Here is a 26,151-nt window from a genome sequence, read left to right as displayed (position 1 = left end):
TCTTCACTGAAAACATCTATATTTTTAGTAAAATGCACATTGTGAAACAGAATATTTTTAACATGATCATTTTTTCCCCGGTCTCTCCATAGTTCCACCCTCCTCTGCCTCAGAAAATTGACAACAAGCCCCCTCCACCTCCTCCTAAAACCAGGAAGTCTATGTTCCCTGGCTCCTACGAGAATAATCCTCAGTGAGGATCCTCCACCCGGACAGCCCCTCTCATCTGGTTCAGAGACCTGCTGCCTGGGATAAGGGTTTGGTTCATCTTGTGGTACTGTAGCACTTTATTACAGTACTATTTCAGGACCAGTACTTTTACCTGTTATGTACTTCAGAATTGCATGTCAACAATTGATATTTCTGATACTTACTTCGAGTTATACCAACAAACTGGTACGTGTTATGTGTGTGCCCTGTGAATCTGTAAGAAACAGAAGCATAATTGTTTCCATACTAAAGTAATTGAATGGTATGTTGTAAAATGGAGTGTGACAGATGTCTTTGTAAGCCGTGGCGCATTGGGTCACACCTTTTCATATTTTGAGGAGAGTCCATTTATAGTCTAGTTTCCTGGGAATGGGGAATTAGATAAAGGTGGATTTAATTCATGATTTGGGAAGTGTATATATTTCTGAAAAAGCAATAATAACAATGACCTTAGCATATTTCCCAAGGGTCTTTGAGATGTTGTTGTATATAGTGTAGTATATATTTTGGGAATATCACTGCTAGGATAAGGAATGACCAAAACTTCAATTTTGTCTTTTGTCATTATGTGTTGGAATCACACTGGACTATTAATAATTTCCAGTGCCTGTTTTGGGCATTTATCAAGAAAAGCACAGGATTCATCAAGAAAAGCACAGGATTCATCAAGAAAAGCACAGGCGGTGACTGCATTTTCATGTTTTATTATGCGATATAGCTAGGTGAAAACCTTTTTTATTTTAGAATCACTATTGCTGATCAAGAGCAGGGAATTTGGTCTGTGACTCAGAACTGATTTTCAACAGACTTTGATTCTATTGTTGTTGATTATATAGTCTAAATCTATGGTTGCGACCCTGGATGACTTTTTGGTTCCCTCGACCCAGTCATAGATCATAGGTGGTACATGCGTAGTAGTCCTTTTTGGGGGAATTGAGATTTATAATCAAAATGGAACTTCCCCCCCAAATACGTTTGTGGACGATAGTCACATTGAATAACCTTGGCTAACTCATAAATACTGAGTAACTATGCATTACATATTTGTGTGATGAAAGCACACTAAGATAGTACCTCAATGATTTCAGAATCTTTAGAGACATGCACTGGAAGAATTAATGTAAATTAGATTTTTTTAAATTGTATATTTTTGACGTTTTATAAGAACAAAATACTGTATGTCTTGAACTCTTACTTTCTATACAAATCAGCTTGATATATTTAGCAAGTTGTCATTTTAACACAGTATGGCACAAACTCAATAATCTGTTTAGAGTTGGCGGTATTTTTTCTTTCCCAAGTCCTGGTGCATTTCATAGTTTCATTTTAAGCAACTCATCAAGCAACTTGAATTGGACAGATAGAAACATGGTCATTAACATCAATCTACTTTCAACAGTGAAAATTTCAACTTGATTTCTATATCAATATATACATTGTTTTGTATTATTCGGTCTCATATAGTTTTGTTTTTTTTCAAAACAATGCAATGCTCTCTTTGGCCTCTGAATTGCTCATCTATGGATGTAATCTCTTTCAGAAATGACCGTTTTCATGTATGTAGTGCAAGAATGAGTCAGTATTTTAGTTTGACTATTTCCAGGGATCAAAGATATTTTAGAAGGGAGCTAATATTTTTTGAATGAGTTTTTCTAACAATGATCAGAACAGATATTTGTAAAGAGATTTAAAGCTTTATAGTAGCATGGAGAGATGTAATATATACTTTTTTTTTACCAATAAAACTTGTAAATCCGACCAAACAAAAATAAAGAATTTAACAAACTGCTCCTTTGAATTGTAGAAGGTATTGTTACAACCAGCCTCTGTCCTCAGCAGAAGTTCTTAGAATCATTATCCTGTACTCATATCTATTGCTGGTGTCGTCCCTTATCTCTTATCAAGGACATATCAGGCACTAGTTGGAACTTCATTATACATTTTTGATGAATAATTATGTGATAATTGAGAGGATAATGAAGGACCTTGACATCTGGGAAGATGGTATGACAGTGAGATTCTTTTCATTCTGTCACGCAAAGCCTAATTTTAATTCCGGTAAATAGTGATGTGGAATGTGAGAATTTATGTCTGGCAGTAATTTCATTGAGATACCAGAGGTTCTACATGTAATTCTGCTTCAGTCATATTCATGCTTTATTTTTGTTCTGCATTGAGAAAGAACATTCTTCATAGCGGTATTAAATGTATCAAGATCACAACATTGTTTCTTTAAGTGGACTGTAGTATAACACAAGACTGTTACCTATATGTGAAAGCAGTCTGTTTCTGTACAGTAGTGTTGGCTGGGGAGGGAGTTTTACTACAAGTGTAATTTATTGCAGTAGGCCCTGTGTGATATGTAGATACTGGTCTTGGTAATCTGGCCTCCTAATGGCCTCTTCCTTCCTGTCAGATACTGGGGGACAGGATATCACTCTCCCTACAGTCCCTGAGTCACATGACTAAAGAAGTGATGCTTCCAGGCTGCCCTGTGATATTCGCTCATCCATGGACGAGTTTCATTAGACCTGGTTTTTATCGTCAATATTTAACCAGATCTCCAGGATATAAAAGTCCTCCGAGTCCTAACTACAGGCCTTTGACCAATAGACAGAAGTAGACTTAAATGAAAACTCCACCCAAAAACTAACTTGAGTTTGCATCATACGGGGGATGATTTCTGTATTTGGAAGGTTACATATCTTGAAAACCTGATTGCTGACAAGCAAATCATTTTGGGACTATGTCAACAATGGACTAATGAAACAAATACCAAAAAATCATTTTTGGGGGTGGAGTTTTCCTTTAAGTGCAGTTGAATGATCAGAAATACCCCTGTGTATCTCCACATTAGACTTCACTAGATGGTGCTAGAGAGAATGTAGCAATGGGGTATTGTCAGTGTTGCTGAATTATGAAAGATCATATGGCTGTCACATATTTGTCTTTATATTTTAGATTTGTGAGCAGAGGTTCTACAGAACATATATTCATCCACTATACATGGCACAGATTTTCAGCAAAATATTTGTTTACACTTCCCAAACGCAGTTTGATTGGTGGAGTGTATTGTTTGGTTGTTATGCTAATGACCTGGTTATAGATGTCAGAACAATTTACTGAACCATTTTAATCCCATTCGCTATGCTCTCAGAAACACACTGGATATTAGCTGTTGAGATCAGAGAAACAGGCTGTGACAAAGGCCCCAAAATGACTAGCCATGATATTAATAAGGCCTGTAAATCTTAATATCTATAATGGCAAAAGACACGGGAGGTTATTTAAGCAATAAGGCCCGAATGGGTGTGGTATTTGGCCAATAAACCACGGCTAAGGGCTGTTCTTACGGAGTGCCTGGATATAGCCCTTTGCCGTGATATATTGGCCAAAATAGCACAAACCGCCGAGGTGCCTTATTGCTTTTGTAAACAGGTTTCTTTCGCCTCCATATTCTCTCATATACCATGGCTTTCAGCCAATCAGCATCCAGGGCTTGAACTACTGTTTATTATCATGACTTAACTACACCACATAAAAACTGCTTAATTAAACTGATAACAACATTAAACAGAGACGGGGCTATTATAAAATAACGTGGATAAATAGTTTTTAAGCTATCTATTATAGTTTCATGACTGGAAAAATAAGAAACGCATTTAACCTAATGATGAAGTGAAGTGGTCAGACAAGCAGATGGCTCTAAACCCATACTATCCAAACACGTTAAATGTACGCCAGCCCACTGCCTACCCTGATCTGACCTCAGTGTTTGACTGTGTGAGCAGAGCTGGTTTTGCGTTTGGTCTCTGGCACCTTCAGCCAGGACCGACAGGGAAACTCATCCAGGCAGACATTGTAAGAGTGGAGGAGAACCTTCCAGAAGGTCTTCTTACCATAGATAAGAACCAAGGCACTGAAAGTGATATAGAAGAGGAAAGAGAGCAGAATGGCATTCTCTTTCTTCACCATTACCTGATAGTACATATAGAGCAACCAGCAGTACCAGCAGTATCACCCGCATCTCAGAGTCCAGCTTGGATGCGTGGAAACATTTGGTACTGGTCTTCATGTGCTGGAGATGGATGGCCAGGTGAACAAAGAACATGGTGAGGACGGCCATCAGGCCAGTTACGGCCCAGATATCCACTTTATTGGCTCCTTGCATGGTGCTGTTGGTTCTCTAAACAATGTCCACCAGCTTATTTAGGTGCTCTAAGATTAAACCAGAAATGTTGATAGTACAATGTGACAAATACAGTAGAAGTCGGAAGTTTACATACACTTAGGTTGGAGGCATTAAAACACATTTTTCAACCACTCCACAAATTTCTTGTTAACAAACTATAGTTTTGGCAAGTCGGTTAGGACATATACTTTGTGCATGACACAAGTAATTTCTCCAACAATTGTTTACAGACAGATTATCTCACTTATAATTCACTGTATCACAATTCCAGTGGGTCAAACGTTTACATACACTAAGTTGACTGTGCCTTTAAACAGCTTGGAAAATTCCAGAAAAGGATGTCATGGATTTACATTTTAGTCATTTAGCAGACGATCTTATCCAGAGCGACTTACGGTAGTGAATGCATACATTTCAAACATCTCATACATTTTTTAAATTTGTATTATTATTTTTTTTTTCCGTACTGGTCCCCCGTGGGAATCGAACCCACAACCCTGGTGTTGCAAACACCATGCTCTACCAACTGAGCCACACGGGACCCTGTTAGGCTAATTGTTAGGCTAATTGACATCATTTGAGTCAATTGGCGGTGTACCTGTGGATCTACCTTCAAAGTCAGTGCCTCTTAGCTTGACATCATGGGGAAATCAGCCAAGACCTCAGAAAAAAAATGGTGGACCTCCACAAGTCTGGTTCATCCTTGGGAGCAATTTCCAAATGCCTGAAGGTACCACGCTCATCTGTACAAACAATAGTACGCAAGTATAAACACCATGGGACCACGCAGCCGTCACACCGCTCAGGAAGGAGACGCGTTCTGTCTCCTAGAGATGAACGTACTTTGGTGCGAAAAGTGCAAATCAATCCCAGAACAACAGCAAAGGACCTTGAGAAGATGCTGGAGGAAACAGGTACAAAAGTATCTATATCCACAGTAAAACGAGTTCTATATCAACATAACCTGAAAGGCCGCTCCGCAAGGAAGAAGCCACTGCTCCAAAACCGTCATTAAAAAGCCAGACTACGGTTTGCAACTGCACATGGGGATAAAGATTGTACTTTTTGGAGAAATGTCCTCTGGTCTGATGAAACAAAAATAAAACTGTTTGGCCACAATGACCATCATTATGTTTGGAGGAAAAAGGGGGAGGCTTGCATGCCGAAGAACACCATCCCAACTGTGAAGCACGGGGGTGGCAGCATCATGTTGTGGGGGTGCTTTGCTGCAGGAGGGACTGGTGCACTTCACAAAATACATGGCATCATGAGGAAGGAAAATGATGTGGATATATTGAAGCAACATCTCAAGACATCAGTCAGGAAGTTAAACTTGGTCACAAATGGGTCTTCCAAATGGACAATGACCCCAAGCATACTTCCAAAGTTGTGACAAAATGGCTTAAGGACAACAAAGTCAAGGTATTGGAGTGGCCATCACAAAGCCCTGACCTCAATCCTATAGAAACTTTGTGGGCAGAACTGAGAAAGCGTGTACGAGCAAGGAGGCCTACAAACCTGACTCAGTTACACCAGCTCAGTCAGGAGGAATGGGCCAAAATTCACCCAACTTATTGTGGGTAGCCTTCCACAAGCTTCCCAAAACGTTTGACCCAAGTTAAACAATTTAAAGGCAATGCTACCAAATACTAATTGAGTGTATGTAAACTTCTGACTCACTGGGAATGTAATGAAGAGAAATAAAAGCTGAAATAAATCATTCTCTTGACATTTCACATTCTTAAAATAAAGTGGTGATCCTAACTGACCTAAGACATGGAATTTTTACTAGGATTAAATGTCAGGAATTGTGAATAACTGAGTTTAAATGTATTTGGCTAAGGTGAATGTAAACTTCCGACTTCAACTGTATATTAAAATTCTGTGATGTTGAAGTGTTCAAGGTTGAGGTGAAATTAGTGCTCAAATGTTTCAAATACCATATTTTGCAAGCCTTTTTATTATGGCATAAAATGTACTTTCAGATTCTTACATTTTTAACTCAGACATTTACCAGGGTTTTTGAATCAGAGTGACACATAGCCAGGACTTTCTTTTCTTTGTGGAGGAAATTTACAAATCGAAAATCAACTGGAAAACATTTCAAAGTCTACAAGGCTGAGGTAAGCACCTACACCATTGAATGTGGTTATTTTGTAACTTTACTTCAGACAAGGATCCCTTTGCATCTGATGTTTTCTCTTCATTCTTTTACTACAACTTGAAACAATTCAATATCTTAGCATTGAAGATGAAAAAATATTTGTTTTCAAAGGTTGGCTTTAAGAAGTAGCCTGAAGATGTTGACTGAGAATGGCATGAAGTTGAAGCACAGAACCTTTGATTTCAGAGTCGCCTGACTGGAATTTATAGAGAAGCATCGAACTCTATTCACAATACTATTTGAATTGGTGGCAATGGCAAAAGGCAGTGGTGGCAGTGCATTTCCATAGGCCTGGGGTGAAGATATGTGTTCATTGGGGGGGGGCATTCCGACTCGAGTTAAGTGCTGGTAAATTAAACGGAATTCTCTTTTATGCACTTTTCTCTCTACGCGTATTCTTCCCTGCTATTCATTTGGGGGGAGATCAAAGAAATGGTGTGGCGAAGGTGTCTATAGATACACTTTAGTATGACCTTGACTTGATTCCCTAATAATTCCACCACCTTTATATGGAAAGGAAACCATGAATAAGGTCTAGCGAACCTACCAGTTCCAAGTGGGACAAGCATCTACTTTATTTTTTCCAATTGAATCAACATGCACTGTAATGTATACATTGAGAGCTGTTGATAAGAGAAGGCGATTGTAAATACGCAATTGTTTTAGATGATTTTTTTCCCCCTGGAGACGAATGTGAAACCAGTCATATGAAGCAAACTGAAAATCATATCAACATGACATGTATTGCAGTCCCTTTTCCCAAGTGAAGTAGGCTATAAATAGCTGTGCCTTTATTCAGAATGTTTAATGTATGCCCTCATAATTTGCACGGATGAAATTTGGAGAGCCAGGCTTTTCTTAGTTTTACTTTACAATTTGTGTCATCTTAAATATTAACCACTATGGGGAGCCACCGTCAGTAATACCCACATACGTTTAGAACTGGTAACTAACTTTGTGTTAGTTTCCTTCAATTTTTATCTTACATTTTGCATCATTCCATTCCGTCTACCTTTCTTTCCTCTGTCACGTCTGTGTATCATATTAGGCTAACGTTGTGCAAAAATTTGTGGCATGAAGCCTATTTGAATCATTATGCAACACATACCATACGTAGCAGGTTAAACCTGGAGCCTGGTGCACGGTTCATGACGACTGGACCATTGTCATACAGTTCTGTGATTAGTAAGAATTAGGGTAGATTTATAGGACTATTGTTTCACCCTTATTGTACACTCCACGTTCCAATATTTCATGCATTGATCTTGAATATGGCAACTTTCAGCATGAATTAAACCACTATTTTTGAGTCATCAATATATTTTGTGCGTAAAGGCTCTCCAACCTTGTTTTTATATGATTCAGAAATACTTTCCTAACTAAAAATGTCCTAAATAATCTACCAGATCAGAGTATTTTTAAATGTACCACTTGGTGCTGAAACAGAGACGAATATGCATAGATTACTTTCTTTCATTGATCCCTATATTCTGACCCGTTCTCTAATTAATATAACCATAGACCACTTAAACTGGTAGGCTGAAAAACTTCCACTCACAGATGGCCAAAAACAATTGAAAGCCACGACCCCACTAGGCCACACCTCCAATATAATTTGCCAGTGTTCCTTGCCTTTTCAAATTAATTGTAGAGTTACCACCCATGCCTGTATTTGTTAGTTACAGAGACATGGTTGTTGAATTTGTTCATTTTCAGTCCTCGCCAAGTGAGTTCCTACTGGAGGCGAATGTTATTAAAATTAAACTTTTTAGGACAATAAATTAAATATCATAAGACCTTACTTTGATGGCCAAGTTTTACCTTATAACAGTGGTGTTAGGAACCTCCTGGTTTACAGGCCACATCAGGCCTACAAGTCATATTATGCTGGCTTGCAAAGTGATGTGTAATTGCTATTGGAAGACAGCCTGAGTTAGGGAATCCAACATTTGTAATTTTTATTCACCTGCAACATGCATTCAGAATGACTGTCAGGGTTAGGAACATTGGACTGGTTTAGTTTAGAAAAATGTTATTTATCTTTGATTGATTAATCTTATGCTACACAATCAATGTACATGCACAAGCACAGATATGAAAAACAATCCTAAAAAATGTTTTGCCGTAGAGCATGCTGGGAAATCTGATAACGATGGCCGTGGTTTTGATGGGAATATTTTACTATCCACAAAGTAAAACTGACACAATCACACTCAACACTGGCTATTAACTTTTTATGGATGGTGGCAGTATTGAGTAGCTTGGATGACTGACGTGCCCAGAGTAAACTGCCTGCTACTCACGCCCAGAAACTAAGATATGCATATTATTAGTATATTTGAATAGAAAACACTCTGAAGTTTCTAAAACTGTTTGAATGATGTCTGTGAGTATAACAGAACTCATATGGCAGGCAAAAACCTGAGAAAAAATCCAAACAGGAAGTGGTTTGTAGTTTTTCAAGTGATTGCCTATCCAAACTACAGTGTCTGTGGGGTCATTTTGGACTTCCTAAGGCTTCCACTAGATGTCAAGTCTTTAGAACCTTGTTTGAGGCTTCTACTGTGAAGTGGGGATGAATAAGAGCTCCTGGAGTCAGATGACTGCCAGCAGGGCATGAGCCTCAGCCATGGGCGCTCACGTGAGAGGTAGCTCAGTTCCATTGCATTTCTGAAGACAAAGGATTTCTCCGGTTGAAACTTTATTACAGATTTACGATAAAAACATCCTAAAGATTGATTCTATACATCGTTTGACATGTTTCTATGAACTGTATTGGGATTTTTTGAGTTTTCGTCTGACCTGCGCGTCGTGAATTTGGATTTGTGAACTGAAGGCGCGAACAAAAAGAAGTATTTGGACATAAAGGATGGACTTTATCGAACAAAACACACATTTATTGATGATCTGGGATTCCTGGGAGTGCATTCTGATGAAGATCATCAAAGGTAAGTGAATATTTATAATGCTATTTCTGACTATTGTTGACTCCAACATGGCGGATATATTGTATGGCATGTTTTTGTGTCTGAGCGCCGTACTCAGATTATTGCATGGTGTGCTTTTTCGGTAAAGCTTTTTTGAAATCTGACACAGCGGTTGCATTAAGGAGAAGTGTATCTATATTCCTATGCATAACACTTGTATTTTCATCAACATTTATGATGAGTATTTCTGTAAATTGATGTGGCTCTGCAAAATCACCGGCTGTTTTGGAAGCAAAACATTACTGAACGTAACGCGCCAATGTAAACTGAGATTTTTGGATATAAATATGAACTTTATCGAACAAAACATACATGTATTATGTAACATGAAGTCATATGAGTGTCATCTGATGAAGATCATCAAAGGTTAGTGATTCATTTTCTCTCTATTTCTGCTTTTTGTGACTCCTCTCTTTGGCTGGAAAATGGCTGTTTTTTTGTGTATAGGCGCTGACCTAACAATCGTATGGTTTGCTTTCGCCATAAAGCCTTTTTGAAATCAGACCCTGTGGCTGGATTAACAAGAAGTAAAGCTTTAAAATGGTGTATAATACTTGTATGTTTGAGGAATTTTAATTATGAGACTTTTGTTGTTTTGAATTTGGCGCCCTGCACTTTCACTGGCTGTTGTCATATCGATCCTGCTAACGGGATTCAAGCCATATTAACACCAACACTGGGGTTATTTTACACCGAGTGTTAATTTAACTCCTGAATCAACACTAGGTAACACTGGCCAATTTGCTCTGTGTATATCCGGTGGAATTACTAAACCAGATGTATTGCAGAATGACATGTTGCCAAACCACAGATACTGAACAAAACCTCAGGGTCCAGTTCCCATGCAAATATCCTTCCTGGAGCTATGGCCACAGATCTTCACATCCGTTCCACCGGGTCGATTTACATGTGATAAAGGGGGCAACCTGCGTTTGGCTCACCTTCATGTTCTGTGTGCTAAGATTAAAAAAATCCTTTGATCATAGACTTTCTTCAAGCTTTTATTCTTTGAACTGTCTGGCTTCTGAGGCCAGTCAGTATGAAATCAGTCGTTAACAAGTTTTATATCAAAATCAATATCTTAAATCACATATCTGACTGGCACACAATGTCATTCCGTATTAACAATCATTGGCCTGGTGTATTGAGGGTGGGGTCATTAGCTTTTTCTTTTGGTGACACAAATGTACAGGATACAACTGATTCAGAATCACGTGCTTGATTTAAAAAATGATTAGTAAAAAAATACATTTTCATTGAAAACTTATAGAAAAGATGACAAACATTTTGGTTACTTGTCTGTTAGACAAAATAAGTCGTACATAGAATAAAAAATATACATCTGACCAGTGGTGGAAAAAATACCCAATTGAGTAAAAGTGAAGATACCTTAATAGAAAATGACTCAAGTAAAAGTCACCCAGTAAAATACTACTTGAGTAAGTCTAAAAATATTTGCTTAAGTATCAAAAGTAAATGTAATTGCTAAAATATTCTTAAGTATCAAAAGTAAAATTCTTATATTAAGCAAACTTTTTTTTTTTTACAGATAGCCAGGGGTATGCTCCAACACTACGATATAATTTACCAATGAAGCATGTGCTTAGTGAGTCCACCAGATCAGAGGCAGTAGGGATGACCAAGGACGTTCCCTTGATAAGTGTGTGAATTAGACAATTTATGTCCTGCTAAGCATTCAAAATGTAACAAGTACTTTTGGGTGTCGGAAAATGTATGGAGTAAGAAGTACATTATTTTCTTTAGGAATATAGTGAAGTAAAAGTAGTCACAAATATAGTAAAGTACAGATATCCCAAAAAACAACTTAAGTAGTATTTTTACACCACTGCATCTGCCATACACTTTAAATATAATCTCTCTTTCTCACTCATTCTCATTGGCAAAATCCTCAATTGAGCTTCACGTGACTAAAACATTATCCATTGCACTATTTCTCCAATAGTTGCACTATTGCACCAAGAGTACTCAGGCTGTTGCACAAAGTACAGGGTGGAAGTAGCATGGGAATGAGATTATATATATCCTGTAATGCCGGGCCTGCATGTGATATAGCTGTTTATACTGAAGGTTGGCAAAATATCCTCAAAACTGACAGTTAAAAAATAGCAGGTTTCATGCTTATCCTTACCCCAACCCAAAACATTGTTACACAGGGTAACCATTACTGCTGTCATATTTCAGCACAGGTGGCAAATGAGGAGCTTTCTGCTTGCTGGGGGCAGGCATGCCTATGCTACTGTTGGTGTAGAAGCTCCTATTGTCTGACTCTGTCCTCTTGGGCTGACCTTTTCTCACTGAGCTATAGGCTGCCCCAGGGGGGGAGCGGAAGCCTAGGACCGAGCGGAAGCTGGAGTTCCTGCTGCTGGGTCGGCTCTCTGGGGCTGGGGCATCCTCCCTGTTGGGCAGGGCCAGGCCATGGAAGAGTGGCACAGAACGGTAGGAGTTAAACATATTTTAGTTTGTCTGCTGCATGTAATTCTTGGAAGGTATGGAATGTCATATTTCATACCTGATTTCATGGGCAACCTCTTTCTCATAGCGACGCTTGTGGCAGCAGCAGACCAGAAACCAGATGAGAAGCAGGAGGAGGAGCAACAGTAGCAGTGCACCAATCACAGCAGCTGCTATGATCCCTGCTTTGTTGGGAGCTAAAAAGGAAGTCATGATATTCAGAGACAGGTTCACACATATGCACCGTTCCTCACTTTCTTTCTCTCAATTAAACTTACGGTTGTATGCGTGCAGGGTGTATTTACACTGCTCTTTGCCCACAGGATTCGACACCACACACAGATAATTTCCCATGTAGCTCTCTGAGTGATTTCTTATCATCAGCTCTCCAGTCTGAGAGTCTAAATGGAACACAAAGACAATCACTGCAGCTACAAACCACACCTCACCTCAGTATATCAACAGGTACAGTAGACCTATGGTTATGTATGCCATGTCTTATCTAGAGACTTTAGTTCCTGTTTCCTACTTTGTGTTGCTGTGGGCGGGATGGCCCCTCCACTCTCTCTGGTCCAGACATAGTTAAGGGGGGTGGATCCCACGGATGACTTGCATCGGAGGGAGACATCAGCTCCCTTCTCTTCACCGCCTTCAACCCAGCACTTAGGCACTGATGGAGGGACTGGTGTAAGAGAAGAGAAGAGGTAAAACTGTCTCAGGAAAACAACTTCATAAAGAGTGTGTAGAGTAAGTATACAATACAAGTGAATACCATTTCCTTTGTGTAAATGTGTGGATTCCTTCTAAGTGCATTTCCACTACAACAAAATTTGTATATTGATAAGAACAAAAGGAGCACCAGGGTGTTCAAATTCCTTTTCAGTGATAAAGCAGATTTAAAAACAGAGGACAGTGGAATGATGAAACTGGTAAAACAGAAACCAGTCTGGGAGGGGCGGCATTCCTCACCCATCACTACCAGAGTGACTTTTCGCATGTCGACACCCGGCGCCTTCTTGACTTTGCACTGGTAGGTGGCTGTGTCTGAGGCTTTCACTGCAGAGATGGAGACGGATGCGTCTCCCAATGCAGGGTCTCCTGTGAAGTCCATCCTCTTAGACAAGCCGGGGTCCCCGTAATGTAATTTCTGCCCTCCTGTATAAGATATGACCTGAGAGGTAGAGATTTGCTTCAATGACAAAAACAACAAGTCTTGAGAACAAATGTTAAGAACAGGTTTTTCTACTGCAACAATGAGGATAAGATAGCCTGTAGCTAAACAACATTTCCAAGACTAGTCTGACATAAATGGTATGAGTGGATGTTAAGACTAACATATTCGTTTTACGACACGTTGGATCTCCAAACCCTTCCCTTAAGTTATCCATAACAAGACCCCCCTCTGTCTCCTGCTCTTTAGTCTCACCAGCTGGTCTTTCTGGGTCATGTCTGGATGGACACTCAACCACTCAATGTCCAGATCTCCTGTGTCAGAGGGGGCAGGGGTGTATGTGCACCCCAGCATGACTGTCTCCCCCTGGGCTCTTTGAATGGTCTGAGACCCTGTGGATGTTATCTGCATAGCCACTGTGACATCTTAGGGTTTAGAGAAAAACACACATTCAGGATTGAAACTTGACTAAAGTGACAAGTTCCTGCATTAACAGCATTGTGTTCTAACAACATCCTGTGACTGATACAACATACTGTACAATGCCTTCAGTTACAGCCTGAATTTAAAATGGATTACATTTAGATGTTGTTTGTCACTGGCCAAGACACAATACATACCCCATAATGTCAAAGTGTAATTACATTTCAGATTTTTTACAAATGAATAAAAAAATTAAATTGAAATGTCTTGAGTTAATAAGTATTCAACCCTGTTATGGCAAGCCTAAATAAGTTCAGGAGTACAATAATAGTCACATAAGTTGCATGGACTCACTCTGTGTGCAATAAGTGTTTAACATGATTTTTGAATGACTACCTCATCTCTATACCCAACACATACAATGTATCTCTAAGGTCCCTCAGTCAAGCAGTGAATTTCAAACACGGATTCAACCACAAAGACCAGGGAGATTTTCCAATGCCTCGCAAAGAAGGGCACCTATTGGAAGATGGGTAAAAATGTAAAAAAGCAGATATTGAATATCCCTTTGAGCATGGTGAAGTTATTAATTACACTTTGGATGGTGTATCAATGCACGCAGTCACTACAAAGATACAGGTGTCCTTCCTAACTCAGTTGCCGGTGAGCAAGGAAACCACTCAGGGATTTCACCATGAGGCCAATGGTGACTTTAAAACAGCTGTGATAGGAGAAAACTGAGGAAGGATCAACAACATTCTAGTTACTACACAATACTAACCTAATTGACAGAGTGAAAAGAAGGAAGGCTGTACAGAATAACAAATATTTCAGAACATGCATCCTTTTTGCAACAAGGCTCTAAAGTAATACCGCAAAAAATGTGGAAAAGCAAATTACTTTTTGTCCTGAATACAAAGTGTTATGTTTGGGGAAAATCCAATACAACACGGAGTTGCTTACCAAGAAGACGGTGAATGTTCCTGAGTGGCTGAGTTACAGTTTTGACTTAAATCTACTTGAAAATCTATGGCAAGACCTGAAAATTGTTGTCTAGCAATGATCAACAACCAATTTGACAGAGCTTGAAGAATTTTGAAAGAATAAATGAGGAAATGTTGCACAATCCAGTTGTGGAAAGCTCTTAAAGACTTACCCAGAAAGACTCACAGCTGTAATCTCTGCCAAAGGTGCTTCTACAAAGTATTGACTCCGGGGTGTGAATATCTACATTTCATAAAATGTGCAAACATTTCTAAAAACATGTTTTCACTTTGCCATTATGGGGTATTGTGTGTAGATAGGTGAGAAAACAAATATATGTAATAAATTCAGGCTCTAACACAACAAAATGTGGAATAAGTTAAGGGGTATGAATACTTTTTGAAGGTACTGTAGTTTCACTTCCACAACAGGGGTGTAATCATTATTCCAAACCATACAAAATGTGTTTCTATTAGACAAATTCAGGTAGGTCCTTCCCCGTTTCGTTTGCTTCCATTTGGTTCTGTTTGAGTCCTAGTGAATACCCCCAATTGTTGGACATCTGTTACGCAGTTCATATAAGTTTAATGTGATATATCGAACATGTAGGACAGACACCAGCTAATGGGTCAACAGAGACGGACGTTGTTATGCCCTGGCCTGGGACACTGTCTGGGCTCCACCCGGCTACATCAGGTGACATAAACCTCTTGTAGAAGTATGTGCATATAGTCAATGGCTGTCACACAGGCACATTTTATATCCCCTGACAAAGATAAATGGAAATGAATCTAGAAATGAATCAGTTTAAAAGTGGACTTTGTCTGGTGCAGCGTGGGCTTAGAAGGGCCCGAAATAGTGGATGTCATAGGGCGACTAGGTTAGGAAACATTGCATTACTCACCTGTAGTCAGATAAACTGTTATCACAAACATCATAGCTAACTGTAGTCTTGAGCATGTAAGGCACTTTCCCAAAGTGACCATGTTGGTAAACCTGTATGGCACATCAAGAGAAATATGATTACAATGACTACCTGAGTCATTTGAATGTGTACTTCCTCATTGCGATTTTAATCTAGTTTCTAGCAAACATTACTCAGCAAACAGGTAGTCTTTATCATGCACTGAAATGACAATAATAATGGGACACTTGTTTTCCCTTAACAACATACACTCACGCTTTCCGAGGGGTATAGACAACCCTGCACAGAATTAAAATATATAAACCTGTTCTGTCCAGGGCTAGAGGATAGAATAGACCGATCCTCAACGATACCTACCTATTGTATCCTCTCCAACTTAATGGCTGTTGCTGAGTGAGTCAGGAATTTGTACTTTAAACTCTCGAGTACATCAGCACATATTCCCGAGCAGTATTTAATACAACAATCACATAATGAATTAATCCAAATTACCTTTCTGCACAGCAATATTCCAAAGATAATGTAGTTTCCAAGAGGCCTGACAGAGTGAACCAGAACAAAACTTTTGCTTGCCTTCTCTTCAGTTGCTCTCACCTGAAACTCTGAAACAGGTGTAATCATTAGCCAAACAGCAACTAAAATGAGAGTTTCTATTGGACCAATTCAGGTAGGTCCCTCCCCCTTTTTGTTCCATTTGCTTCTGTTTAAGAAACATTTTGCAACTGAATCGGAGTAATGAGTACGAAGCTCAGGCCACCCCCTTCTCAATTACATGCAGTCCTTCTATTGCCTTAGGATAATTTAAACATTGTACTTTCTATGATTAGCAAATGTTGGCTAATCACTAACACCAACATGGCTTCAAATATTGTCTCTGCTTCTGATCTGATAAAATATGTCTTTAAATGTAGATGCATTTGCATTGTTAATAATTATTGCATGACTAGAATTTTTGTTTTAATTCTCTCAGTAATATATTGTGCTGGGAAATTGAGCATGAAAATAAAAATATATGTTTTGGCTCTTATACTGGAAACTGCTGTGTGTGGCGTATGTCTTTGGTGAGATTAATGATTACCAAACTGATAGCTGCCTCACCTCCTTAGCACTCCTATGAAACTACAGTGGTCTATTCATTACACCGATTGTGTTGCAAAACATTTCTTAGACGGAAGCAAACGGAGTGAAATGGGGTGGAACCTACCTGAATTTGTCCAATAAAAACACTTCCGTTAAACGATTAACGGTTTCTGTAATGAATACACCCCAGGCCTTTTCACAGAACCTCAACATACAACATACAATACCACAAAGCTACAACAATTACAGACTGATCAAGATTTGTGGAAATAATTAATATATCAATATACTGTACCATAGTTAATTACATTTTAATTTCCCTGTAGCTCAGTTGGTAGAGCATGGTGTCTGCAACGCCAGGGTCGTGGGTTCAATTCCCACAGGGGGCCAGTACAGAAAAAAAAAAAAACGTATGAAATGTATGCATTCACTACTGTAAGTCGCTCTGGATAAGAGCGTCTGCTAAATGACCAAAATGTTTTTTTTTTAATTATGTAAATGAAGGTTTTTGGGCAAGCCACATGAAAAAATACTATAGTATACTATGGTATAAATACTATAATATTCACTGTAGTGTTTTTGCGGACTTCACTGTAGTATTCACTTTAGTGTTTAGTATTTACTGTAGTATACTGTTGTATACTGTAGTATATACTATAGAAATTTATGTAGTGTTTTTTGTGGATTGTAGTATTCTGTAGTTAAACTGCAGTGTTTTTGCAGACTGTAGTATACTGTAGTACTTACTGTAGTGTTTTTGTGGACATTACTAGTGCTCTTCCATGCCGTCCCTAGGAGGGGTGCGTCACTTGAGTGGGTTGAGTCACAGACGTGATCTTCCTGTCTGGTTTTGCGCCCCTTCGGGCTCGTGCGGTGGAGGAGATCTTTGTGGGCTATACTCAGCCTTGTCTCAGTCTAGTAACTTGGTGGTCTGTTGATATCCCTCTAGTTGTGTGGGGGCTGTGCTTTGGCAAAGTACGTGGGGTTATATCCTGCCTGGTTGGCTCTGTCTGGGGGTATCGCCGGACGGGGCCACAGTGTCCTCCGACCCACCCGCCTCAGTCTCCAGTATCTATGCTGCAATAGTCTATGTGCCATGGGGCTAGGGTCAGTCTAATATATCTGCTGTAATTCTCCTGTCTCATCTGGTGTCCTGTGTGAATTTAAGTATGCTCCCTCTAATTCTCTCTCCCTCACCTCCCGGAGGACCTGAGCCCTAGGATCATGCCTCCGGGCTATTTGGCCTGATGACTCCTGGCTATCCCCAGTCCACCTGGTCGTGCTGTTGCTCCAGTTTCAACTGGTCTGCCTGCAGCTAGGGAACCCTGACTTGTTCACCGGACGTGCTACCTTGTCCCGGACCTGCTGTTTTCGACTCTCTCTCTCTACACCAGCTGTCTCGCATTGAATATTATATGACCCTGCTGGTCATCTATGAACTTTTCAACATCTTGAAGAACAATCTGGCCTTAAATGGCCATGTACTCTTATAATCTCCACCCGGCACAGCCAGAAGAGGACTGGCCATCCCTCAGAGCCTGGTTCCTCTTTAGGTTTCTTCCTAGGTTCCTGCCTTTCTAGGGAGTTTTTCCTAGCCACAGTGCTTCTACATCTGCATTGCTTGATGTTTGCGGTTTTAGGCTGGGTTTCTAATATCTTTTTTATATATCTTTAAAAAAAATTGTCTGCACATCTACCATTCCAGTGTCTAATTGCTATACTGTAATTTCTTCACCACCATGGACTATTTATTGCCTTACCTCCCTTATCTTACCTCATTTGCACTCACTGTATATAGATTTGTCTTTTTTCTACTGTATTATTGACTGTATGTTTGTTTATTCCATGTGTAACTCTGTGTTGTTGTATGTGCCGAACTGCTGTGCTTTATCTTGGCCAGGTCGCAGTTGTAAATGAGAACTTGTTCTCAACTAGCCTACCTGGTTAAATAAAGGTGAAATAAATTATTTTTTAAAATATCGCACTTTGTGACATCTGCTGATGTAAAAAGGGCTTAATAAGTACATTTGATTGATTGCTGTATAACTTACTATAGTGTTTTTGTTTTATTATCTTTGACATAGAATACTTTCTCCTTGAGGAAACCTACTGGAGAAATACTAAAAGAGCAAATATTCCATAACCTGTAGGTAGGTAGGTAGGCCTGGGGTCTAAATAGATAGTTCCGCGCTTCTGCTCTTTTCTATAACCTGTATTGCACACAATATGGTCTATACTTGACATAGGTTTCTCATTAATGGGTGGCACAAATACATTGGACACCTAAGGCTATAGGCCTTTGCATGCAATGCCCTGGTACATTTAGTATGTTAATCTCTGACAGCTGAACCGTCAAGTGGACCAATTATTGTTTTAGGAAATTAGGCTAACCCCCCCCCCATATGCTACACATCGAAACACAAGGAATAGTGTTTTTGTTTTAGGCTGTTTTTAAGGGCATGTAAATGTGGCTCATTTGGCCAACATCCCTCATTAATTGGTGGCGCTTGATGCAAATGCATATGGATGTCTGTTAAATTTGTAAAATGTTCGGTAAATTAAAATCTCTTAAGGATCAGAAACTTTTTTCAAATTTTTATCTAAAATGACATACCCACATCTAACTGCCTGTAGCTCAGGACCAGAAGCAAGGATATGCATATTCTTGATACCATTTGAAAGGAAACACTTTGAAGTTTGCAGAAATGTGAAATGAATGTAGGAGAATATAACACATTAGATCTGGTAAAAGATAATATAAAACAAAAAAACATGCGTTTTCTTTTATTTATTTTTTCATCATCTCTGAAACGCAAAAGAAAGGCCATACATTGAGATATAATTCTACGTGTAATTTAGATGTTGTCCACAAGATGGCAGCAGTGTGTGTGCAACGTTTCAGACTGATCCAGTGAAAAATTACATCACTACACAATATTTTGTTTCAAGTCTGCCAGGAGTTTGCTAAAAGGTGCCAAATTGGTCAATTTATACATTTTCAAGTACATAACTATAGAGAACATACAAAAATGCTATGGTAATAAAAAATGGAAGTTTGCACACTGCCAGGAATGTCATACATGATGGATAATTAGCATCCCAACAGAAAATACACTAACCTTCACACATCTAGATGGCGGGGTGGGTGTGGAAACAGAGACAGCAGTGGGGTCAAACCGTAGAACCCAGTTCCTACATTTCAATGTAAAAACTTCAAACAAAACTACACAAAATTTAGATTAACAAGAATTTAAGCTTTCTACTCTTATAAGACATGTCTATGTCCCAGAAAGTTGGCTGTTGTTTACAATGTCATTCTAGTTACATTATTGCATATTGAGCAACAACTGTCCCGGTTTAGGGACACTGATAAAATCTTCAATGTCATGTTGTCCAGTGCCAAATTTTCCTAAAGGAAACTCTGAAATAGCATATCGTTTTTTAAGATTTTAGAATATTCACATGAAAATGTTTTGCCAATTGGATAGAAACCTAGCTGTAGACACCCTAAAGACTCTGGCAGACACCCCAAAGACACTAGTCTAGTGTCACTTGATTATGTCTGCACATCATGGTTCACCAGCAGCCCCAAACATCTAAAGAATAAGCTACCAGCCAAACAAGCTTGTAACACTATTACTTAAACTCCCCCCTGATACTCCTCTGGAGATTTAAAATGTTTTTGTGTCTATCACTGTAATGTGACTGTATCTATGTAATTCTGTTTGTATTTTATGTTTTAAAAAAATAGGGACCACAATGGAAATTACAGTTGAAGTCGGAAGTTTACATACACCTTAGCCAAATACACTTAAACTCAGTTTTTCACAATTCCTGACAATAATTCCTAGTAAAGATTCCTAGTCTTAGGTCAGTTAGGATCACACTTTATTTTAAGAATGTGAAATGTCAGAATAATAGTAGAGAGATTTATTTATTTCAGGTTCTATTTATTTCATCACATTCCCAGTGGGTCATAAGTTTACATACACTCAATTAGTATTTGGTAGCATTGTCTTTAAATTATTTAACTTGGGTCAAATGTTTTGGGTAGCCTTCCACAAGCTTCCCACAATAAGTTGGGTGAATTTTGGCCCATTCCTCCTGACAGAGCTGGTGTAACTGAGTCAGGTTTGTAGGCCTCCTTGCTTGCACACACCTTTTCAGTTCTGCCAACACATTTTCTATAGGATTGAGGTCAGGGCTTTGTGATGTTCACTCCAAAACCCTGACTTTGTTGTCCTTAAGCCATTTTGCCACAACTTTGGAAGTATGCTTTGGGTCATTGTCCATTTGGAAGACCCATTTGCGACCAAGCTTTAACTTCCTGACAGATGTCTTGAGATGTTGCTTCAGTATATCCACATCATTTTCCTTCCAAATGATGCCATGTATTTTGTGAAGTGCCCCAGTCCCTGAGGCAGCAAAGTACCCCCACAACATGATGCTGCCATCCCCGTGCTTCACGGTTGGGATGGTGTTCTTTGGCTTGCAAGCATCACCCTTTTTCCTTCAAACATAACGATGGTCATTATGGCCAAACAGTTCTATTTTTGTTTCATCAGACCAGAGGATATTTCTCCAAAAAGTACAATCTTTATCCCCATGTGCAGTTGCAAACCGTAGTCTGGCTTTTTTATGACGGTTTTGGAGCAGTGGCTTCTTCCTTGCTGAGCGGCCTTTCAGGTTATGTTGATATAGGACTCGTTTTACTGTGGATATAGATACTTTTGTACCTGTTTCCTCCAGCATCTTCACAAGGTCCTTTGCTGTTGTTCTGGGATTGATTTGCACTTTTCGCACCAAAGTACGTTCATCTCTAGGAGACAGAACGCGTCTCCTTCCTGAGTGGTATGACAGCTGCATGGTCCCATGGTGTTTATACTTGCGTACTATTGTTTGTACAGATGAACGTGGTACCTTCAGGCGTTTGGAAATTGCTCCCAAGGATGAACCAGATTTGTGGAGGTCCACAATTTCTTTTCTGAGGTCTTGGCTGATTTCTTTTGATTTTCCCATGATGTCAAGCAAAGAGACACTGAATTTGAAGGTAGGTCTTGAAATACATCAACAAATACACCTCTATTTGACTCAAATTATGTCAATTAGCCTATCAGAAGCTTCTAAAGCCATGACATAATTTTCTGGAATTTTCCAAGCTGTTTAAAGGCACAGTCAACTTTGTCTGTAAACAATTGTTGGAGAAATGACTTGTGTCATGCACAAAGTAGATGTCCAAACCGACTTGCCAAAACTATAGTTTGTTTAACAAGAAATTTGTGGAGTGATTGAAAAATGAGATTTAAAGACTCCAAGTGTATGTAAACTTCCGACTTCAACTGTAGTGGCTGACTTTATTGTGCAATCATAGTCACTTTAAAAAATATTTGTGTATATACAGTATGGATTTTTTTAGCTGACAAATAAAATCAATCATTCAATCCAAACTGTGCAGCGGCCAATTGATGAATGGAAAGTGACATCTGTTACAAAACACCAAAGAGTTTAATGACATTTGGAGCTTGTCAAGCCAAGCCTTCAATACTGAGTACAAGGTAGGGAGGGATGTCTTTTCTGTTGTCGAGCTTGACATAGTCTATTTATTGTGGTGTTGGAAACGCAAACAGTACAAGGGGAGGGTCATGTGAGAATATTTTTAACGTTGGGGCACCTTGAGTTGGACCAGCCCCTCCCCCCAGTACATTTCCATCTGTCCCTACGTGATGTAATGTTGCATAGCTTTCAGAGACTGGCCTGCAACAGCCTCCACTCCTCACCAATCTCACAAATTGCACTTGGATGTTTAAAAAATTGCAGGAAAAAGACTCTCATGTGGCTGTCTTCACTGTTTAAAGATGGATTGATGTGATTTGTGGCTCTGATGATGTTGGGTACAGGGTTGATTGATTACCAAGCTGGTTGATGATGGGTGAATTAGGTAGAGAGAGGGGGATATAAGCCAATGGACTAAATTGGTCAGGGCTGAGGATAACATAAAATTATGCAGCATCGATCTACAGGGAATGCATTCACTTGATCACACTTTGGCTTCAGAACAGGATATTGGCTATTAGGAATTCTCAAAGTGCTTGCTAGAGCAATGCCGTCATATCTGTGCATATTAATTAGAATGAATAACAACAAAAATGTTGTAACTTAACAGATGCTGCATCAAACATGACTAGAATTTCGATGGGATTGTACACATCCCCGTAGACTCTCTCTGGTTCTTTTTCTCTATATGTACTACATATGTGTCTCTCTCTTTAAATCACATTCACACACACACACACACACACACACACACACACACACACACACACACACACACACACACACACACACACACACACACACACACACACACACACACACACACACACACACACACACACACACAAACACATTCCTCTCAACTTAGTGGAATAAGAGTTCAGTCAGCAAGACCTTATCAAAGTTTGTGTGTGTTTGCGTACGCTTGTGTGTGTGCATGTGAATGACTCTGACTCTCATGAGAGCAGGTGTTTAACTGCCCCAGTCTTTCCCCCTGGTGTAACATAGCTCTCGGACAACAGATTGTTGTGGGCTGCATGTGACAGGACAGAATGAGCATAGAGGGAGGGCACAGCACTGGAACAGTTCAACACAGGACTTAAATGACTTATTATCAATAGTTTTACAGTTTTTTCCAGTTGCTAACACACTAAAATGACATGCACAGCACAATTATTTAAACTGACACACAGAGAGCAAAACCTCTTCTCAAGTCTCCAAAAGTCTAAACACATTTTCTGCTTTACACACATTTTGCAATTGAAAATGGCACTTTTGAAATGCACCTGGCCAAACACCTCAATGGTTAATTTTTACCACTTCAATCAGGAAGTAAGCACTATGAAAAGACCATAGGTGAGCACCTTTTGTTTTACAACAACAATGGAAGCCGTTGCAGAGAGAGGAAGAGGAAGAGGGAGGGTGAGAATAAGAGGGGGAGGAAGAGTGAGAGGTAGGGGTAGAGCTGGTAGAGGAGTTCATGGCCAAAGAAGACAACAACTTTCAAATGAAATGAGAGCAACCTTAGTTGATCATGTTATCAACCATGGGCTGACAATGCGAGAGGCTGGACATAGAGTGCAGCCCAACTTCAGCCGTTTTACTGTCGCCTGTGTCATTCGGACATTTAGACTGGAGTACAGGTATGTAACCAAAATTTCTTTCACACTATGTAGTACACCCCATGTCATAATGTATCAGTTGGGTGACACCTGTTTACTTCATGAATAGCTGATGTCATACACTAACTGCACACATTTCCTGTAGAATTTACTCTACTGTGGGGGAAATATCTTTAGGCTGAATTGTCCAAGCCCTATATTTTAGTTTTTTTGTTTTTCTAAAGGACTGAGAGACGCAACCATGGTGGAGGAAGGGGCCAAATGTTCATCGGGGTACAGGAAGCTGCCATTGTAAACTTGGTTTTGGAAAATGATGAAATCAGATTACGAGAAATTCAAAGCCACATCATCCAAGACAACACCATATTCAACAACATTCAACGAGTCAGTCTGTCCACATTGGCTCACATTCTCAAGCGAAACCAAATCAGAATGAAACAACTTTATAAGGTGCCGTTTGAGAGAAACTCTCAAAGAAACAAAGAGGTCAGACGAGCATATGTGGATGTAAGTACAATATTGACTGCAGTACACTACACGCAACATTGTTTCCCAGTGTACTGGATAACACCATATTGACTGCTTTTGTTCTTTGTTTTCAGGGAGTACTGGAAATGGATGCTCATGCAATCCCACATGAGTTCATCTTTATAGATGAGGCTGGGTTCAACCTAGCAAAGACCAGAAGAAGGGGGAGAAACGTCATTGGCCACAGAGCCATTCTAGGTGTTCCTGGCCAACGTGGTGGGAACATCACAATGTGCACTGCCATCTCCAATACGCATGGTGTCCTCCACCGTCATGCCAACCTTGGACCATACAACACAGCCCATATTCTCACATTTCTGGACAGACTCCACAACATTCTCACACCACCAGAGCGTATGAATGATGCAGACCATCAAAGAACCCGGTACGTTGTAGTATGGGACAACGTGAGCTTTCATCGTGCAGCCCCAGTCCAAAACTGGTTTGCTGACCACCCACCATTTCTCGTGCAATACCTCCCACCATACTCACCATTTCTGAACCCCATAGAAGAGTTCTTTTCGGCATGGCGGTGGAAGGTATACGACAGGCAGCCCTTTGTGCGCATGCCTCTTGTGCAGGCTATGGAAGAGGCATGTGATGAGATTGATGTGGGTGCGATTCAGGGATGGATAAGGCACTCAAGGCCCTTCTTCCCTCGATGTCTGGCAAGGGAAGATATTGCCTGTGATGTGGACGAGGCGTTGTGGCCAGACCCAGCTGTGCGGCAAGATGCTGCCTAATTATTTTTCTTGCCTCTTATTTTTCAACATATTCTTTCTGCACATTTTTTCTGCAATTTCCTTTTTCAGTTTACTGGGTTTTTTTGTCAGCATATTTTTGTTCAGTCTAATGTAAATATATCTGCTGTGCATATGTTGCACTGACTTGTTTGGGGAAAAATAAAAAATTTAATTTTTCAACAGCATGTGTGTGTATCTGCAAATATTTCTGTGTATCTGAAGAATTTTCTACAATTTGAACTATTTTAGTATTATGGCAAAGCATACTAAAGATGAGAGTGCTTTTCATTATGCCCAACAGTGTGTAGTTGGTTAGACAAAAATCTGGTAATATGAATGAAGTGTGTGCCATTTCGTGCAAACGTTTGATTTTGATAATGCTATATGTAGTTTTGGTTGCAGTGCTTCATTTTGCAGGATATATGAGGTATTTTGCAGTTTGGGTGTGTGGTTTTGTGAATTGTGTTAAGTATTTTGAATAAACCAGCCTAGTTTGCAAAATTGTGTTTTAGCAATTGGGAAAAACTGTAAAACTGAAGCATTATACAACAAATGGGTGATAGTATTATAGTGTGTTGCTGTGTTGTTGCCTGCACTGTGTTTCTATGGCATGGAGACCTGTTCACAGCATCTGCCTGGACATCCTATCCTTTGTTAATTGTCCTAAAAGGCCTAACAGATGAAAAGCAGCCAAAGTGAATTTGTACACCAGCCAAGCCTCTGATAACACCATCTATCTTAATACATTTTACAGGGGGGGCCCTAATGACACTGCATGGTAGCAAACAAGCCACCTTGACAGATGTCGAAATTACAAGTAAACAACCTAACAGGGGAAGCAAACAAATGACCAAACTGGAGAAGCCAAGGAGGCTGCAGAAACATGGGCCTTGCCAACAGCCATACCTAAATAGCATGGCAGCTTGAGTCACGGTGTGTCAATGTCAGAGAGGCAGTTAAGCACATATATTTGTCTTTTTAAGGTGGGACGTCACTGCGACGAGGAGGGAGCTCCTTGCCAGGGGGCTGCAGTCAATCACTGCCTCAATGGCTTACGTGACTAGAATTCTGCACACTCAGGCTTGCTCATATCTGTG

General features: G+C 39.7%; 3 protein-coding genes across 5 annotated transcripts in view; 2 read left to right on the top strand and 1 right to left on the bottom strand.

Moving 5' to 3' along the window:
* The window catches only part of LOC106579873 (dedicator of cytokinesis protein 5), a 35,479-nt gene extending 33,481 nt beyond the window's left edge, over positions 1-1,998 (top strand). For both annotated transcript variants that reach the window (XM_014160189.2, XM_014160188.2), the window contains exon 51: positions 93-1,998. In XM_014160189.2, the coding sequence (XP_014015664.1) occupies positions 93-197 (105 nt within the window). In that variant the 3' untranslated portion in view covers positions 198-1,998. The remainder of the gene's footprint in view (positions 1-92) is intronic.
* Positions 1,999-10,538: 8,540 nt separating this feature from the next.
* Positions 10,539-16,232, bottom strand: LOC106579874 (coxsackievirus and adenovirus receptor homolog). Of its 2 annotated transcripts, none has more exons than XM_014160191.2 (8): positions 16,021-16,232; positions 15,508-15,599; positions 13,452-13,621; positions 12,995-13,196; positions 12,555-12,707; positions 12,304-12,426; positions 12,084-12,222; positions 10,539-11,969 (listed from the first exon to the last, which is right to left on the bottom strand). In XM_014160191.2, exons 2-8 carry the CDS (start codon positions 15,587-15,589, stop codon positions 11,720-11,722), a joined length of 1,119 nt encoding a protein of 372 aa, XP_014015666.1. In that variant the 5' UTR covers positions 15,590-15,599; positions 16,021-16,232; the 3' UTR covers positions 10,539-11,719. The 2 variants fall into 2 exon arrangements, with proteins under 2 accessions (XP_014015666.1, XP_014015667.1); XM_014160192.2 differs by lacking the exon at positions 16,021-16,232 and adding an exon at positions 15,886-15,906.
* A 7,104-nt stretch (positions 16,233-23,336) lies between these two features.
* LOC123729314 (uncharacterized) lies at positions 23,337-25,086 on the top strand. The gene is made up of 3 exons (XM_045704195.1): positions 23,337-23,804; positions 24,008-24,290; positions 24,386-25,086. The coding sequence occupies exons 1-3, from the start codon at positions 23,545-23,547 to the stop codon at positions 25,052-25,054; spliced, it is 1,212 nt and encodes a 403-aa protein (XP_045560151.1). The 5' UTR covers positions 23,337-23,544; the 3' UTR covers positions 25,055-25,086.
* Positions 25,087-26,151: the final 1,065 nt, after the last annotated feature.

Source organism: Salmo salar, chromosome ssa20 (assembly GCF_905237065.1).
Source record: "Salmo salar chromosome ssa20, Ssal_v3.1, whole genome shotgun sequence".
In the NCBI taxonomy this organism is placed as follows: Eukaryota; Metazoa; Chordata; class Actinopteri; order Salmoniformes; family Salmonidae; genus Salmo; species Salmo salar.
Note: the sequence above shows the minus strand (reverse complement) of the source record. Positions and strands in the feature narration are given on the sequence as shown.